The sequence below is a fragment of the Nerophis lumbriciformis genome, linkage group LG01, assembly GCF_033978685.3.
Source record: "Nerophis lumbriciformis linkage group LG01, RoL_Nlum_v2.1, whole genome shotgun sequence".
Taxonomy (NCBI): Eukaryota; Metazoa; Chordata; class Actinopteri; order Syngnathiformes; family Syngnathidae; genus Nerophis; species Nerophis lumbriciformis.
The window spans coordinates 59,055,857-59,074,510 of NC_084548.2; the positions used below are offsets into that span (position 1 = coordinate 59,055,857).

General features: G+C 41.0%; 2 protein-coding genes across 3 annotated transcripts in view; both read right to left on the reverse strand.

Annotated features, from left to right (window-relative positions):
* ap4b1 (adaptor related protein complex 4 subunit beta 1) overlaps window positions 1-2,687 on the reverse strand; it is a 40,263-nt gene extending 37,576 nt beyond the window's left edge. For both annotated transcript variants that reach the window (XM_061972061.2, XM_061972054.2), the window contains exons 1-2: window positions 2,540-2,687; window positions 2,015-2,143 (exon numbers count right to left, since the gene is read on the reverse strand). In XM_061972061.2, coding sequence (XP_061828045.1) covers window positions 2,015-2,127 — 113 coding nt within the window. In that variant the 5' untranslated portion in view covers window positions 2,128-2,143; window positions 2,540-2,687. The remainder of the gene's footprint in view (window positions 1-2,014; window positions 2,144-2,539) is intronic.
* Window positions 2,688-3,979: 1,292 nt separating this feature from the next.
* On the reverse strand, window positions 3,980-18,196 carry sephs3 (selenophosphate synthetase 3). Its single transcript, XM_061988318.2, has 8 exons — window positions 17,809-18,196; window positions 14,369-14,472; window positions 13,392-13,499; window positions 13,170-13,324; window positions 8,345-8,435; window positions 8,151-8,250; window positions 7,796-8,008; window positions 3,980-4,861 (listed from the first exon to the last, which is right to left on the reverse strand). Exons 1-8 carry the CDS (start codon window positions 18,083-18,085, stop codon window positions 4,623-4,625), a joined length of 1,287 nt encoding a protein of 428 aa, XP_061844302.1. The 5' UTR covers window positions 18,086-18,196; the 3' UTR covers window positions 3,980-4,622.
* Between the last annotated feature and the right edge of the window lie 458 nt (window positions 18,197-18,654).

Consider the following 18,654-nt stretch of genomic DNA (forward strand, 5'->3'; position numbering starts at 1 on the left):
GCACGGCCCGCCACTGCGTTTTATCTATGCATCCATCCATTTTTCTACCGCTTGTCCCTTTCCGGGTCGCGGGGGGTTCTGGAGCCTATCTCAGCTGCATTTGGGTGGAAGGCGAAGTACATCCTGGACAAGTCGCCACCTAATGACAGGGCCAACAAAATTAGACAGACAACATTCACACTCACATTCACACACTAGGGCCAATTTAGTGTTGCCAATCAACCTATCCCCAGGTGCATGTTTTTGGGGGTGGAGTACCCGGAGGGAACCCACACAGTCACGGGGAGAACATGCAACCTCCGAGCAGAAAGATCCCGAGCCCGGGATTGAACTCAAGACCTTTGTATTGTGAGGCACATGCACTAACCCCTGTTCTACCGTGCTGCCCACTGAAAGGCCTACTGAAACCCACTACTACCGACCACGCAGTCTGATAGTTTATATATCAATGATGAAATCTTAACATTGCAACACATGCCAATACGACCGGGTTAGCTTACTAAAGTGCAATTTTAAATTTTGTTCAGAAATATCCTGCTAAAAACGTTTCGGCATGATGACGCCTGCGCGTGACGTCACGGATTGTAGAGGACATTTTGGGACAGCATGGTGGCCAGCTATTAAGTCGTCTGTTTTCATCGCAAAATTCCACAGTATTCTGGACATCTGTGTTGGTGAATCTTTTGCAATTTGTTCAATGAACAATGGAGACAGCAAAGAAGAAAGCTGTAGGTGGGAAGCGGTGTATTGCGGCCGACTGTAGCAACACAAACACGGCCGGTGTTTCATTGTTTACATTCCCGGAAGATGACAGTCAAGCTTTACCATTGGCCTGTGGAGAACTGGGACAACAGAGACTCTTACCAGGAGGACTTTGAGTTGGATGCGCAGACGCAGTACCGTGAGTACGCATGCAGCTGCGGCTTCCAAACATTTGATCGCTTGCCCGTACGTGCGTGCCGCTATGTGCATGTCACGTACGTAACTTTGGGGACTTTGGGGAAATATATGTGCTGTATGAACTTTGGGGAGGTGAACGGTACTTTGGGCTGTGGGATTGAGTGTGTTGTGCAGGTGTTTGAGTTGTATTGGCGGGTTATATGGACGGGAGGGGGGAGGTGTTTGTTATGAGGGATTAATTTGTGGCATATTAAATATAAACCTGGTTGTGTTGTGGCTAATAGAGTATATATATGTCTTGTGTTTATTTACTGTTTTAGTCATTCCCAGCTGAATATCAGGTCCCACCCGCCTCTCACAGCATCTTCCCTATCTGAATCGCTCCCACTGCCCTCTAGTCCTTCACTCTCACTTTCCTCATCCACAAATCTTTCATCCTCGCTCAAATTAATGGGAAAATCGTCGCTTTCTCGGTCCGAATCGCTCTCGCTGCTGGTGGCCATGATTGTAAACAATGTGCAGATGTGAGGAGCTCCATAACCTGTGACGTCACGCGCATATCGTCTGCTATTTCCGGTACAGGCAAGGCTTTTTTATCAGCGACCAAAAGTTGCAAACTTTATCGTCGATGTTCTCTACTAAATCCTTTCAGCAAAAATATGGCAATATCGCGAAATGATCAAGTATGACACATAGAATGGACCTGCTATCCCCGTTTAAATAAGAAAATCGCATTTCAGTAGGCCTTTAATGATGTTAAAATACGCTAAACTTTGGGATATTAATAAAAAGTGGACTGGTACAAAATGATGCTGATTATCAAAGATGTTAGATGAGTGATAGTTATCTCTCAATTAAAACGTTTGTTATTCTGGAAATTCATTTTGTTGTTCAAAGTAATATAATTGATATGGTGCAGGGATACCCATGATTTGGGCCTTTCAAAGTTCCTCTTGGACCATCAATTTTTGACTTCGGTATTTGTCAAATCCTAGTTACGGCTCTGTGTGTGGGAACATGGATTTCTGGGAGCTCCAGAGATCATTTCAGAAAGAAAAAAAAGAAGTGCAATTGAGTAATTCAGAGATGCAAAGACGTGTGTGTGTGTTCGTACTTAATCACTTTGAGGATGGCGTTCCTGTAACGCAGGTGATCCGACTGGACGTGAGGGTTGGACAGAGCTCTCCTCAGGTCCTTCACCATGTCCTCGTTGCCAAGGTATGGCATGGTGGCAGCAGACAACCTATCAGGTACGGTCATAATTAAAGTTACAGTACCAATGACTGTCACACACACACTAGGTGTGGTGAGATTATCCTTTGCATTTGACCCATTACCCTCACCCCCTTGGAGGTGAGGGGAGCAGTGAGCAGCATAGTCATGTTGTCAAGCTTTAAAGTTGATATTTCGGTCACAACACAGGTGAATTCCAATGCTTGGACATGAACGTGGACTAGTAGACATTATCAACGATGGGAACGGAAACGAAATGCCAATAGCACGCACACGTCTTGCTTACCGGTAGTTATTACCCCGAATACAAATGGAACGTTTTTGATATATTCAAGACTCAAACTGTATCTAACATCTACCTGCTACAACGCAACATTCAATATACATATTTAACTGTCACTCTTACCGCTTTTAATCACTCCTTGGATGACAAGGTTTACTTTGCCGTAAACATGCACTTCCGTGTTTCTTCTTCTGCATTAATTTTCATGTGAATGCTGCTCCCTGGTGGTCGGAGAGTAAATTGCTGTTTGCCACTTGTCGAGTTGGTAATACAGGAACGTCCAAAGTGCGGCCCGCAGCTCTTTTTTAACGGACATTCTAAACAAATATTTGCAATATTTATGCAATAAAAGAGCAAACAGGTTAAATGTAATGAGACAAAGTTGCAATGTTGCTTAGACATATAGCTACCATGCAGGCTGTCAGTAGAAAAAAAAATGAATCGGAATTTGTTTTATGAATTATTGACCTATTCAAGGCTCCAATTACTTCATCAAATATTCCGCTTTAAATTGATTGGGGGAAAGTATTGCATATTTTGTGTATTTGACATATAAAAAACATAAGGCTTCTATGACAAAAAGGACATAAAACAAAATAAAAAAAATATTAAAATAAATTATAAAAACTTACAATCAACGTAAAGATCTCAAGTTGGTCTAGACTTAAGTGTTGAAAGTAAAACATTTTTTTTTTATAAAATACTTATTTTCAGAGTAGGGCCCTTTTGGATTTCCAACAATTTTAGTGGGCCTTTTTTTTTTAACTGTCATTGCTCATATATATATATATATATAATAATGAAAATAAAAATCAACGGTGGTTTCAATTTTTGATCTATTTAAGGCTCCAATTACTTCACATAAAATATTCCACTTAGAATTTTTTTTGGGGGGAAAACATTCAATATTTTGTGAGTGCGTGTGTGGGGGGTTTGACAAAAAAGTGCATAAAACATTAAAAGAAGAAGTAAACTTGTTATCAACAGATACACAGTGTTAATAATAATACAAATATCTGACAATTGCACTGTGCACAAATTGTGCTCTAAAAATAAACTTGATTTGAATTTTTATGAATGAGACCCTTCAGGGTCCCCGAGACTAAACTGGAGGGGAGCCCTAAAGGTAAAAAAATATATATACTGTATTGGTTTTGAAAAATATATTTTCAGTGTGTGGCCCTCAGTGGAATAAGTTTGGACACCCCTACTGTAACGTGTCACCATTATTAATTTACTGTCTTTATATTTTAAAATTCTAAAAATACAGATGTGTTTTTTTTAACCACTGGTATTTACTTAGTGATTTAGAGCGTTCTATAACTGCATCATACTGAGTGATGTTTATAATAAATGTAGAAGTAGCATTTTTGTGTATATTTTGATCAACTCCACTTTAAAATACAACTCTTAAAAGTATATATTAAGTCTTTTAAACCATGTCGTGTATCTGATTCCAAACAATGACTGATTTTCTGGAAGTGAGACTTGCTCTTCGTACAAGATGATGTTCTTCTAGGCTGCATGTGTCTTTCACAGTAAAGATTCCTCGTACAAATGAAGTGAATTTTGCACACATAATTTTGTTTTAATTAAGTGTGGTAAGCAGGAAATCCAACAGCTTTAGGCCTCCAGCAGGCCAAGTCCCCCCAACCCCTCAGTAGGAAAACATCGACTCCACCTGTCCCCGTAGGCTGGGGTTTACGGGGTGGAGCGTCATAAACGGGAAGACTGGAAGCGACTTGGTGCTGGAAGACCCACCAGCTGATCTTGCTGGTCTGGGAACAGCACCGCTTGTCCAGAGGAAGCTGCTCAAACCTTCCTCTGGACTGTAGCAGCTGATCCAGGCGCAAGAACAGATAAACAAACTGATTTCCATGGTATAAATGCATTCACACATTACAGAACCCTCATCTCCTTCCCACATGATTCACCAATAAGACACTTGGAAAAAACAACCCATTTATATCATTCAAACATACACATCCACTCAGTTTATATCAGAATTTAGGAGGCTTGATTCGGAATGTTTTTCTCGTCACAGTAATCCTAAAACTGCTTTTTTTCTTACTAAAGGAAATGTGTTGAAAAGTTAAATGCAATTAATCAAGCTATGAATCTGACAAGGTGAATTTAGTTTTGATCATTTAAGAGGCCCACCTCCAAGAACAGCGGTAGAGAAAAGATACATAACGATGCACACAGTCTATGACAGGTTGGGAAGAGGCACGGGGCTTGCCGAGCTGTTCTCTCGATTGGCTACTTGGCTTCCTCGCGGGTGGACCTCGATGATGCGGGGCTTGTCGATGATGCGAGCACGGCGGTCTCCCTTCTCTACGATACCGATGATCCAGGCACCCTGACCCCCAGCTCCCGAGCTCTGGCTTTTCATCTCAGAACAGAACTTGGCGGCTTGCTCCCTGGGCAGACACACCAGGAGTCCGCCTGGAGAGAGAGCAAGAGGAAGTCGTTTATGAATTATTTATATACTTAAAGTGGCCCACGATATGGTAGTATGAAGTATGGAAGCAAGGTTGGTTGCATGAACAAAGGCATTTACTATGGCGTCACATTAGTGCCAAAAATCCGAGCGCATAAAAACTGTTATCGCACGCTGATTCTCCACTTGGTGCGCGCGCTTGGTGCCTTTCTGTCCGCGCGCGGTGCCTTTCTGCGCGCGCGCGCGCGCGCGACGCCTTTCTGCGCGCTCTCTGTGTACTCCTGGCATCTCTCCTCGCGCTCTCATGTTTCTTTTTGGCACTTTGGGGGCGGGTATGCTTAGACGGCCCCTTCTTTCTGATTGGCTGTGAGCATTTTTCATATGACCAATCATTCTCCAGTGTAGCAACGTTGTAGCCATCTTACCTCGGACATCTAGCCTCAATCATTACATTGATGTCAATGGTACATGTACTAATTAAATTACCATAACTTGCTCGATTTTCTAACAATTTACAAACGGTTTGCCTTGTTACAAATCTTATTACATGTAGATATGACATAGGATGCTGTACCTGTTGAAATTACATTTTTCGCTTTAAAAAAAAAAACGACTTAATTGTGCAACATAGTTGTGTAGGGTCAGTGTTAGTCAGTTCTCTGAATATTTTAAACTGTTTCAGAATACAGTATTAAAAGCTATTTTTAACATTTTAAAAACAAAATTCAAAGATTATTTCATTAATTTTATGGCTGAATCAAAAGAAATTCCATAAATTAGAAAACAAATGTTCAAGAAGAAGTGAAAATATAAAATAATGTTATGGTTGGATGTTATTGCTGTTGGACCAGTTCTCGCGGAAAGATGTGATTATGGTGTTTGTTGTCTTATTATTTATTTGGGTCACATTTTGTATTACCCTGTATTGTGTTTATGTGGTATGAAATAACCTTCATCAGTGCGCGACATTTTTTTATCCACTTCTTCCTCCGTAAATCTTGATACATATTGACGATGACCCGCCCTGCTATACTTCTGATTGGCTCTGAGCATTTTTCAGCCTTTTTCGCCTGACCAATCAGAAAGAAGGGGCCGTCTAAGCATACCCGCCCCCAAAGTGCCAAAAAGAAACATGACAGCGCGAGGAGACATGCCAGGAGTACACAGAGAGCGCGCAGAAAGGCGTCGAGCGCATAAAAACTGTTATCGCGCGCTGATTCTCCACTTCGTGCGTGCGCGCACACAACACCCTTTTGCGCGCGCTTGGTGCCTTTCTGTGCGTGCGCGGTGCCTTTCTGCGCGCGCGCACAGAAAGGCACCGCGCGTGCGCGCGCGCACGAATTGGAGAATCAGCGCGCGATAACAGTTTTTATGCGCTCGGATTTTTGGCACTAATGTGACGCCATAATTTACTCTCTGGTAACCGAGCAACTCAGGAAGTAATCACTGATCAATGGGAGTGACACGCTAACAGCCAATCAGGTAACAGTATTGACTACGGGTGTCAGAAAAAAAATCTATTTTTAGATTTATTGCAATTCTTATTTGTAAACTATTCAAAAAAATAAATTTACTTTTTTATTTAAATCTTTCCAGCCATTTAGACAAATCATACTGTTGATGTAGATGATCTATATCTGCTGTACAGATTTATTTTAGAAATGTTGTTGCCTTATTTGACTTTATTAAATGTTTGGGTAGAATTGTATTAAACAAAACCAGTTTACTTTTAAGTAATTTAGAAATGTATCAGAGAGGTTTATCTATTTTATGGAGGATTGTAGTTTATCATAGAACTGGCACCCAATGTTAATAAAAAGTACTGATTTGGAATCGATAGATCGATTCTGAATGGAATCGTTGCCTCCAAGAGTCAAATCGAATCATGTGGTGCTCAAAGATTCACAGCCCAAATATCAACTATCAAGTTTGCTTGTCTGGCGGTGTATTTTTTGCATGGAGTGAGAAGAGAAAGTCAAAATGAAGAAATTGTGGATAGAAGAGGAAAGAAAAGTCACCTGGACAGGTTTTTGGATTTTTCCAAAGGGACCGTAGTCAGACCAATGTGGTCTGTAAATGATGCAAGGCAAGACCGCTAATACCACACCACCTTAGCCGCGCTCACCCTTTAGAGCACAGCTGTAACTTTTTAGAAGTAAACCTGCAGAAAATAGTTCTTCTAAGGTTTCTCTATGTTTACATTTTCACACTTTGCACTATTTTCTTACACTTTATGAAGCATTTCTTACATATTCCTTATTTTTAAGAGCTTATTAAGTATTTAAAGTGATTTTACTATTTTGTTTACACGTTTGAGTGATTTCCAGGCTTGTGTTGACATTTCCTTTCTGCCTTGATAGCGGAGGGATTATAATCAGAAGAAGGCCTGCTCCTTATTTTCAATAGGTCATAACAAATGTCAATAATTATCAATATCGACCAATATATTAATAATGTTTAAACAATTACTGCATAACAATTAATTTTCCATAGTTGAATAAGAATAACAGGGCAAATTAATGTTACACAGTTGTTATTTCCTAGCACTAAACCTGCAGAAAATAGTTCTCAGGTTTCTCTGTTTACATTTTCACACTTTGCACTATTTTCTTACACTTTATGAAGCATTTCTTACATATGCCTTATTTTTAAGAGCTTATTGTTAAGTGTTCAATGAGATTTTGCTATTTTGTTTACATTGAGTGTTTTCCATGCTTGTGTTGACATTTCCTTCCTGCCTTGATAGCTGAGGGATTATAATCAGAGGAAGCTTATACTTCATATACAATCTTTTTTCGTGCTCCTTATTTTCCGTAGGTCATAAAAGTATAATTAATTATCTATATAGACCGATATTAAAACAGAAAATAATTGAGAAACACTATAGTAAACCAACATGTAAACTCGATTATAAGAAAGAAAAAAAAAAAAAGTCCTACCGGATGTTTCTGATGACGTGCCCTGAAGCAGACTGAATATGTTTCCACATGCTTTACTGACGGCAGCCATCTTGGCTATGATTGGTAGGTTGTGGATAACAAAGGCCACCTCGCTGCGTTGCTGTGCTGCCAGGTTATTGGCGTGACCCAACAGACCGAAGCCCGTGACGTCTGTTGCTGCGTGGGCCTGGAACTTGTGCATGAGGCCTGCCGCTGCAGGCGAGACAAGAAATAAGCATGATGACCAAAAAAAAAAGTATTCTGGAAAAGCTCATCATTGAAAAAAAAGCCCACAGATATAAAGGATGGGCTCAGACTAACAAACGGACCACGACAACAAAAGGCATGCTCGTACCTGTTCGGTTCAGTGTTGCCATGGAGAACATGGCTTCCTGATAGGCCTCTTTTACTTCCTGTTTGGTGATGACAAGCTTGATCTTGTTCCACCGATCAGTCTGGTTGGACAAGATGATCCAAGCAGGAGGATCAACATTCATTGTTAGTCGAGCACACTAAATCCCACTCTCACAACAGCAGCCAGTCACAGACCTGTTCGAGCCACTGGTGAGCATTGACAGCCACCTGCGTCCCCAGAGGTTTAGTTAGGACCAGCACATCTCCTGGGACAGCACCATCTGGCCTGGAGATAAGTGCGATACAGAGTTAGGGCGCCTCTCCATCCTCCTAATACAGCAATCTGTTATTGGGAGGGGTTGGAATCATGCAAGACCAGATCAGAGCATTTGGTCTTTGCCACGATCACATTTCAGGTTAGGTGACCCACACCGGGGTTCTAACTTGGGGATTTTAAGTAGCAGTATCATAGGAAAATACATGCTATTTTTATGCTGAATTGTTTCATTTGACCTGTTAAACCATGTCAATTATATTTCCAGCCCATCATGTACGTGAGCATATCGTCTAGACCAGTGGTTCTTAATCTTGTTGGAGGTACCGAACCCCACCTGTTTCATATGCGCATTCACCATTTTGGTAACACTTTAGTATGGGGAACATATTCTAAGTAACAAAGACTTAATTTAGAGTTATTTAGTTAGGGTTAGGGTTAGAGGGTTAGGGCCAGGGTTAGAGGGTTAGGGTTATAATAAGGCCATGCAGAATAAGGCATTAATAAGTACCGTATTTTCCGCACTATAAGCCGCACCTAAAAACCACAAATTTTCACAAAAGCTGACAGTGCGGCTTATAACCCGGTGCGCCTTATATATGGATTAATATAAATATTTATTTTCATAAAGTTTCGGTCTCGCAACTACGGTAAACAGCCGCCATCTTTTTTCCCCGTAGAAGAGGAAGCGCTTCTTCTTCTATGGTAAGCAACTGCCAAGGTAAGCACCCGCCCCCGTAGAAGAGGAAGCGCTTCTTCTTCTACGGTAAGCAACCACCCGCCCCCGTAGAAGAAGAAGCGCGCGGGTATTACGTTTCATTTCCTTTGTGTGTTTACATCTGTAAAGACCACAAAATGGCTCCTACTAAGCGACACGCGTATAACGCAGAATTTAAACTTAAGGCAATAAGTCACGCCGAAGAACACGGAAATAGAGCAGCAGCAAGAGAATATAACATAAATGAATCAATGGTGCGTAGGTGGAGGAAGCAACAAGATGACCAGCGCCAGGTAAAGAAGACAAAACAGAGTTTCCGAGGGAACAAAACAAGATGGCAACTGTTGGAGGACAAACTCGAACAGTGGGTTGTTGAGCAGAGAGCAGCAAGCAGAAGTGTCAGCACCATCACTATTCGAATGAAGGCAACAGTGCTAGCAAGCGAACTTCACCTGGATGATTTTAAAGGTGGTGCTTCTTGGTGTTTCCGGTTCATGAAAAGACGCAATCTCTTCGACGAGACGGAGCCGGCCATTTTGGATCCCGTATTCGCCCAACTTTTTAATTCGGACACCGTAGGAGAAGAATTCGAGGGATTTATGAATGAAGAATAACTTCAGAAAGTGAGTGTTATGTTTATTTTGTGTGTTGTGACATTATTTTGAATTTTACTATGTTTGTGATTGCACATTTGCACATTACCGTACATTTTGGCAGTGAACAGAGTTGTTAGAACGCTGGTTTTTAATATATTATTTAAGTTTAACTGACCTATCTGACTGTTTTTTTTACATTCCCTGTAGCGCAGTTAGATGCGGCTTATAACACGGGGCGGCTTATAGGTGGACAAAGTTTTGAAATATGCCGTTCATTGAAGGCGCGGCTTATAACACGGGGCGGCTTATGGTGCGGAAAATACGGTACTTAATAATGATTAGTTAAGAGCCAATTTGTTACTAATTTGCATGTTAATAAGCAACTAATTAATGGTGAATATGTTCCCCATACTAAAGTGTTACCATGTATTTTTATTGGTGCACAAAATGAACCGTGCATGAACATCACCTTGTTCAAAGAACAAAACCAACACAGTGCATAAATTCACAACAAATTACACACCTGCAAATCAGTCTGACTTCTGCTGTTGTCGTATCCGTAATACGCCGATAGGGAGAAGTTTTTATTTACACGATGAGTCGGGTGTGTCTTGGCCTCCGCCGAACCCCTGAGCCCGACTCACCGAACCCGTAGGGTTCGATCGAACCCAGGTTAAGAACCACTGGTCTAGACATCCACAAAATGCCACAATTTCAAACGGACATTTTGAGCATGCCCCTCAAAACTACCGTATTTTTCGGACTATAAGTCGCCGTTCTTTTCATAGTTGGGCCGGGGGTGCGACTTGTACTCAGGAGCGACTTATGTGTGAAATTATTGACACATTACCGTAAAATATCAAATAATATTATTTAGCTCATTCACGTAAGAGACTAGACGTATAAGATTTCATGGGATTTAGCGATTAGGAGTGACAGATTGTTTGGTAAACGTATAGCATGTTCTATCTGTTATAGTTATTTGAATGACTCTTACCATAATATGTTACGTTAACATACCAGGCACGTTCTCAGTTGGTTATTTATGCCTCATATAACGTACACTTATTCAGCCTGTTGTTCACTATTCTTTATTTATTTTAAATTGCCTTTCAAATGTCTATTCTTGGTGTTGGGTTTTATCAAATAAATTTCCCCAAAAAATGCTACTTATACTCCAGTGAGACTTATGTATGTTTTTTTCCTTCTTTATTATGCATTTTCAGCCGGTGCGACTTAAACTCCGGAGCGACTTATAGTCCGAAAAATACGGTACTTCGGCAATTTCCGTGCGTTCGGGACCTGATGGCGTCAGAGAGGAAACTCCTTTGCACTTTGCCCCCAGTCAGCAGATCAGGGACTACGTATACACTGCAGACCAAAGTGAACCAAATCCGATTTATTCTATCTGACGGTTTGGATTACAAGTACAATGGGATCATTATCAGACTCCAGTACAAACGCACACAAGCCCTAATGTGGCCTCCAGTGAAAACAAAGGAAGTTGACTGGATTCCGTAAATGAACAAGGAAGTTAAAGGGGAACATTATCACCAGACCTATGTAAGCGTCAATATATACCTTGATGTTGCAGAAAAAAGACCATATATTTTTTTAACCGATTTCCAAACTCTAAATGGGTGAATTTTGGCGAATTAAACGCCTTTCTAATATTCGCTCTCGGAGCATCGGGAAGCAATCCGCCATTTTCTCAAACACCGAGTCAAATCAGCTCTGTTATTTTCCGTTTTTTCGACTGTTTTCCGTACCTTGGAGACATCATGCCTCGTCGATGTGTTGTCGGAGGGTGTAACAACACGAACAGGGACGGATTCAAGTTGCACCAGTGGCCCAAAGATGCGAAAGTGGCAAGAAATTGGACGTTTGTTCCGCACACTTTACCGACGAAAGCTATGCTACGACAGAGATGGCAAGAATGTGTGGATATCCTGCGACACTCAAAGCAGATGCATTTCCAACGATAAAGTCAAAGAAATCTGCCGCCAGACCCCCATTGAATCTGCCGGAGTGTGTGAGCAATTCAGGGACAAAGGACCCCGGTAGCATGGCAAACAATGGCGGCAGTTTGTTCCCGCAGACGAGCGAGCTAAACCCCCTGGATGTCTTGGCTCACACCGTCCCTTATGCCACCGAAGATGATCAAAAGAAGAATATCGACCCTAGCTTCCCTGGCCTGCTGACATCAACTCCAAAAGTGGACAGATCAGCTTTCAGGAAAAGAGCGCGGATGAGGGTATGTCTACAGAATATATTAATTGATGAAAATTGGGCTGTCTGCACTCTCAAAGTGCATGTTGTTGCCAAACGTATTTCATATGCTGTAAACCTAGTTCATAGTTGTTAGTTTCCTTTAATAAATGGGTTAAATGATAAATTGGTTATACTTGTATAGCGCTTTTCTACCTTCAAGGTACTCAAAGCGCTTTGACACTATTTCCACATTCACCCATTCACACACACATTCACACACTGATGGCGGGAGCTGCCATGCAAGGCGCTAACCAGCAGCCATCAGGAGCAAGGGGTGAAGTGTCTTGCCCAAGGACACAACGGACGTGACTAGGATGGTAGAAGGTGGGGATTGAACCCCAGTAACCAGCAACACTCCGATTGCTGGCACGGCCACTCTACCAACTTCGCCACGCCGTCCCCCATAATGCCAAACAAACACATACCAATCGTTGGTTAGAAGGCGATCGCCAAATTCGTCCTCGCTTTCTCCCGTGTCGCTGGCTGTCGTGTCGTTTTCGTCGGTTTCGCTTGCATACGGTTCAAACCGATATGGCTCAATAGCTTCAGTTTCTTCTTCAATTTCGTTTTCGCTACCTGCCTCCACACTACAACCATCCGTTTCAATACATGCGTAATCTGTTGAATCGCTTAAGACGCTGAAATCCGAGTCTGAATCCGAGCTAATGTCGCTATAGCTTGCTGTTCTTTCCGCCATGTTTGTTTGTATTCACTATGTGACGTTACAGGAAAATGGACGGGTGTTTATAACGATGGTTAAAATCAGGCACTTTGAAGCTTTTTTTAGGGATATTGCGTGATGGGTAAAAATTTTAAAAAAACTTCGAAAAATATAATAAGCCACTGGGAACTGATTTTTAATGGTTTTAACCATTCTGAAATTGTGATAATGTTCCCCTTTAATGCTCCTACTACTAATTTGCAACATAAAAGCCTCCACACATTAAAATGTGCGATTTTTTTTTACGTGAAAATAAATGAAAATAATATAATGTATATAGTGTAATATATTTGCGAGGGTTCCAATCTTGCTATGGCTTTTAATTACTTACGTCGGAAGTTTTTGTTTTTTTTTAATAAATTTTTTTGTTGGCATTGAACATTGCAACATTAACTAGAGGTAGTTTGGCTGAGTACCATCCCTACTTGGCATTGACTTACATGATGAACTCGCTTGGCTGGCAGACGACTGAGGCCACTCCCCCTATAATGATCCACGGATTGATTACCGTTTGGCCGCCTGTGACCGAGGTCCCTCCCTCCTCGGCGGCGTCACGAAATCCCCGCATCATTAGCGGCATTACACGCTCGCGATCCTGTGACAGACCATCACGAGAAACCCCACTTAGATGACGTCAACAAACAAACAAGAACTAATATTACCTTGTCGTTCATCTTCTGGCTGACACTGAGCAGCATCAGCATGTTGTCACACTCCGTGATGCCCATGGCGTAGAGGTCACTGAGGACATTAGCGCACGCTATCTTGCCCTGGAAGACCACGAGAGGACGAACAAATCAACAGCATGAGATCTTCTTGTCAGCATTGGATTCAGACCTTCTCAAAGTTTTCAGCTTTCTGGTGGATTACGTTGCAATTGATTGATGTGTCTGACCTCATTTAAATATATAGTAGGTCTTGAAATACTGCTGTGATGTAACTTGTCAATGTTCTGGTAAAATTTTGTTTAGTTTGTACAAGTTAAAAATAATTGCAATGCTAATTTACATTAGCCTGTCACAGGGATTGTTCGTTGTAGGTTAGCATTAAGCTAACAGCATTAGAGACAACCCTTATCTTCTATAGTAGAATTATTTTTTTTCCAAACCATTTTGTTGATTTAACATGATTCTTACATGTATCTTCGCTTCATCTCTAAATTCATGTAACGTTAATGTGGAGACATTAACAAACAACCTCAAGTTGGAAGTATTTTCATCTCCACTTCAACTAAGTTCCAACATTTAGGGAGGGCAGATTAACATGTAAAAAAATGTGTTGATGTGATACAATGCAGTGATAAAATATGCGGCAACAATTTAAAAAAATACAACAAAACGATGTCACAAGAAAAATATGTTGAGAGCAATAACAGGTTTCTTCCGCCTTTTAAAAACCCTCATTTCAGACAATTATGGCACTTAAACAATGTCCTTTTGACATCTCCCTAGCCACGCACCCGCTACAAATTGATTGCCTGTGTCACACAAAAACATATTTGCTTAACATCAAGCTTGTCATTGGTGGAATGCTACCAAATGTGTTCAAAATGTGGTTCCTCGTGTCATGTGAGAGTGCCTGTCCCACTGTGGCCCTCCTTCATTGGTAGTAGAGTCGCACTGATGGATGAGTCCCTCACCATCATGTATGGATCCTCCACCAGGGGGTAGAAGAAGTCTGTTGTCTGGACTAAGGAGAGGCCTCCATGCCTCAGAGGGATCACGCAGCAGTCCATTCCCACTCCTGGAAGACATGATTATTTTCTATTCATTACAAGCCCATTGCAGAGTTAGAATACATATTTATAAATGATAAATGGGTTATACTTGTATAGCGCTTTTCTACCTTCAAGGTACACAAAGCGCTTTGACAGTATTTCCATATTCACACACACATTCACACACTGATGGCGGGAGCTGCCATGCAAGGCGCTAACCAGCAGCCATCAGGAGCAAGGGTGAAGTGTCTTGCCTAAGGACACAACGGACTTGACTAGGATGGTAGGAGGTGGGGATTGAACCCCAGTAACCAGCAACCCTCCGATTGCTGGCACGGCCACTCTACCAACTTCGCCACGAAATGTTTTAATGATGTCATTTTTTCGTTAACTGCTGTACGATGTGCATTTCACTCAAAGTTATTACTCTTTGGAGGAACTATAGAAAACTGGTTCTGGGCCTGACAGTTGGGAATTATCTATCAAATATTTTTATAGTGAGATCATAAAAACCTGTTTATGAACTTCAAACTACAGTTTTTAACATTATGAGAGCCCAAATAATCACCTTTGCACTTCTTGAATCCAAAATAGTTATGCTGCCTGAGGTCTTAGCCAATCAGTGGCCATGATTCCAAACAGCAGGGTCTGATTGGTTTTCGTGTCATCAAGTGGCCAAAACTACACTAGTGATGATATTTTAGTTCATTTTGTCATTTTTATGCTTTAATCTAGGCCCCAAATACTTTGAATATGCTCAAAGATAAACACAAATATGTAATCAGCGATAGAGTGAAGTAGGGCTGCACAATTAATCGACATCAAGGTTTTAATGAGTGCGGTTTCTTAACGACAAGAGCCGGAGGTATTTTTTTCTCTCCGCTGTCACTGGCATTTGAGTGACAGACAATTTCGCCAATTAGAATTGCTGAGCCTCCCGCTTTTGTCTCCAGGCTCCTCAAAAGTGTCTCTCGCTTCAAACTAGAGGTGGGGGAAATATTCGATTTTATAGATGCATCGCAATTCGGACATGGACGATTATAGAATCGTTTAGTAAACGTCAATGAATAAAGATAGATAGATAGATAAATAGTACTTTATTGATTCCCTCAGGAAAATTAAAATTCCAGCAGCAGTGTACAGAATTGAGATCGCATTTAAAAAGTAAATAATGGGGGTATAAATGGAAACAAAATAGAAAATTATTACAATAAGAATAAAAATAAAAAGCAACAATGACAATAAAAATATAACAGTAAAATAAGAATATAACAAGAGAAACTAGGCAGTAGTGACCATGTTATGGAAAAATATTGCACTGAAAAGTAAATAAAGTAATGCAGGCAGTTCTAAAATTTGGCTGACTGCAGCGAGCCACCTCCTTTAAGATAGGGCACATATGTTCCAGTTTTGCACACATTTCTGTTAATTCATAAATGTTATAGGAATCAATTTAACTGTTACTTATTACAAACACACTGTTATTAAAAGTTGCAAGTTATAAACACTTATTTAGTGAAACGAAACAAAATTTAAAACTGCATGATGATTAAAGATGCATCAATAATCGATTTTTAATGGGATGTTAGATAATATCGGCAGTCGGATATTATCGGCCGATAAAATACTTTAAAATGTAATATCGGAAATTATCGGTATCGGTTTCAAAAAGTAAAATGTATGACTTTTTTTTAAACGCCACATAGGGAGAAGTACAGAGCGCCAATAAACCTTAAAGGCACTGCTTTGCGTGCCGTCCCAGTCACATAATATCTACAGCTTTTCACACACACAAGTGAATGCCAAGTATACTTGGTCAACAGCCATACAGGTCACACTGAGGGTGGCCGTATAAACAACTTTAACACTGTTACAAATATGCGCCACACTGTGAACCCACACCAAACAAGTATGACAAACACATTTCGGGAGAACATCCGCACCGTAACACAACATAAACACAACAGAACAAATACCCGGAACCCCTTGCAGCACTAACTCTTACGGGATGCTACAATATACACCGCCCCGCTACCCCGCACCTCAACCCCGCCCCCCGCCCACCTCAACCTTCTCATGCTCTCTCAGGGAGAGCATGTCCCAAATTCCAAGCTGCTGTTTTGAGGCATGTTAAAAAAAATAATGCACTTTGTGGCGTCAGTAATAAATATGGCAGTGCCATATTGGCATTTTTTTTCCCATAACTTGAGTTGATTCATTTTGGAAAACCTTGTTACATTGTTTAATGCATCCAGCGGGGCATCACAACAAAATTAGGCATAATAATGTGTTAATTCCACAACTGTATATATCGGTATCGGTAATTAAGAGTTGGACAATATCGGAATATCGGCAAAAAAGCCATTATCGGACATCTCTAATTTTTAATCAAATTGTAATTGAATCATGAGGTTCCCAAAGATTCCTACCTCTATCTATGGCAGGGGTAGGGAACCTATGGCTCTAGGGCCAGATGTGGCTCTTTTGATGACTGCATCTGGCTCTCAGATAAATCTTAGCTGACATTGCTTAACACAATAAGTAGTGAATAATTCCGCTGGTAATCACAGTGTTAAAAATAACGTTCAAATTATAAAACATTCTCATGCATTTTAATCCATCCATTCGTTTTCTATCGCACCTGTTCAAGAAGTCGAATTAATGGTAAGAAGAATTGTATTTATTATTGGTTAGCTTTAGAATAACAATGTTACTAAAAAGAATAAGAGACTTATTATACTCTAAAAATGTTGGTCTTACTTAAAAATGCACGCATTTAGTTGTATTCAGTGTTAAAAAATATTATATGGCTCTCACGGAAATACATTTTGAAATATTTGGCTTTCATGGCTCTCTGGTATCAAATGTATCGATATTTTGCTTTGATAAACGTTACTAAAGGGCTAGTATCGGCGGTATTGATATTTCGGTATCTGTCCGTACAGAACTACTTAACATGTCTTCCCTCACTCGTTATTTCTCAGTTTTATGCATTTATATTAATATAACAATCGCAAATCGAATTGCAATTCTGCAGAGAAAAATCGAAATTAGATTGTTTTCTTGAGTGAAGCTCGATGTTGCGAGGGACGACCAAACATGACCCAGAGCGTGACCTCTGCCCTCAAAATATGCTGAATCATACTACATAACATAATTAGTTGTATGCGCTCCCCATGTTGTTTTTTAAATGATTGTGTTAGTACTTGTGTAAATATCAATGGTTAAGGGAGAAAGCATATTAAGTGGTAGTTGTTGCTGTTATATGTGACAACAAGTGACATATTGACACAGGTTAGCTAGCATGTTCAGCTAGGCTTGCTAACAACGCCATGCTAGCTTTCCGAGATAACAATACTAACCAAGCCGGGGGCCGGGCAACTGTTGTCCGAACTCAGGCGCCTGGTCTCCGTCCTTCCCTGGCCCGTCGGCCCGGTCCGACTCAAGTCCCGCCAGGAGTTTGAGCAGAGCCTCCTGCGGGACTTTGCAGCCTCATCCTTTCAAGCCCGAGAAGGAGGTGAGACGGAAGCCGCGCTCCAGGCCGTGGTCCTCGGGGTTGAAAGGCTTGTACCCGGGGGGTAAACACCCCTCGGTTCCCAACACTTCTGTTTGTGGAGGCGGGGAAGTTGAGTCTGACATGTCTGCCCGGTGAAGCCTTGGGAGAGAACAGGGCGAGAAGAAGCAACACACACCAGCTCTTCAAAGAGTGAATGGAGTCGTGGGTCAAGCCTTCACGGGAAGAGCTGCACTTTGCACCCTACCAAAATAAAACCAATGAGGCCTCTACATCAGCACTTTTAATGTTTCGTATTTCAGAAGTATACGCATGGTTACCACAAATCACAGACTACTAAAAAGGCGATTATTTGTACATAAAAACTGAATACTTTAATTTACAATCTATTATAAGAAATCACCTTACCTTTATTTTGAAGGAAATGCTTGTAATTTCCTCTTTCTTGATGCGGAAACACATTTTCAGTGCAATTGCGCTAAAATACAATAGTCACTACCAAGTCGATTTCCGCAAGTGAAATTAATTAGGGATGTCCGATAATGACTTTTTGCCGATATCCAATATTCCGATATTGTCCAACTCTTAAATACCGATACCGATATAAACCGATACCGATATATACAGTCGTGGAATTAACACATTATTATGCCTAATCTAGACAACCAGGTATGGTGAAGATACGGTCCCTTTT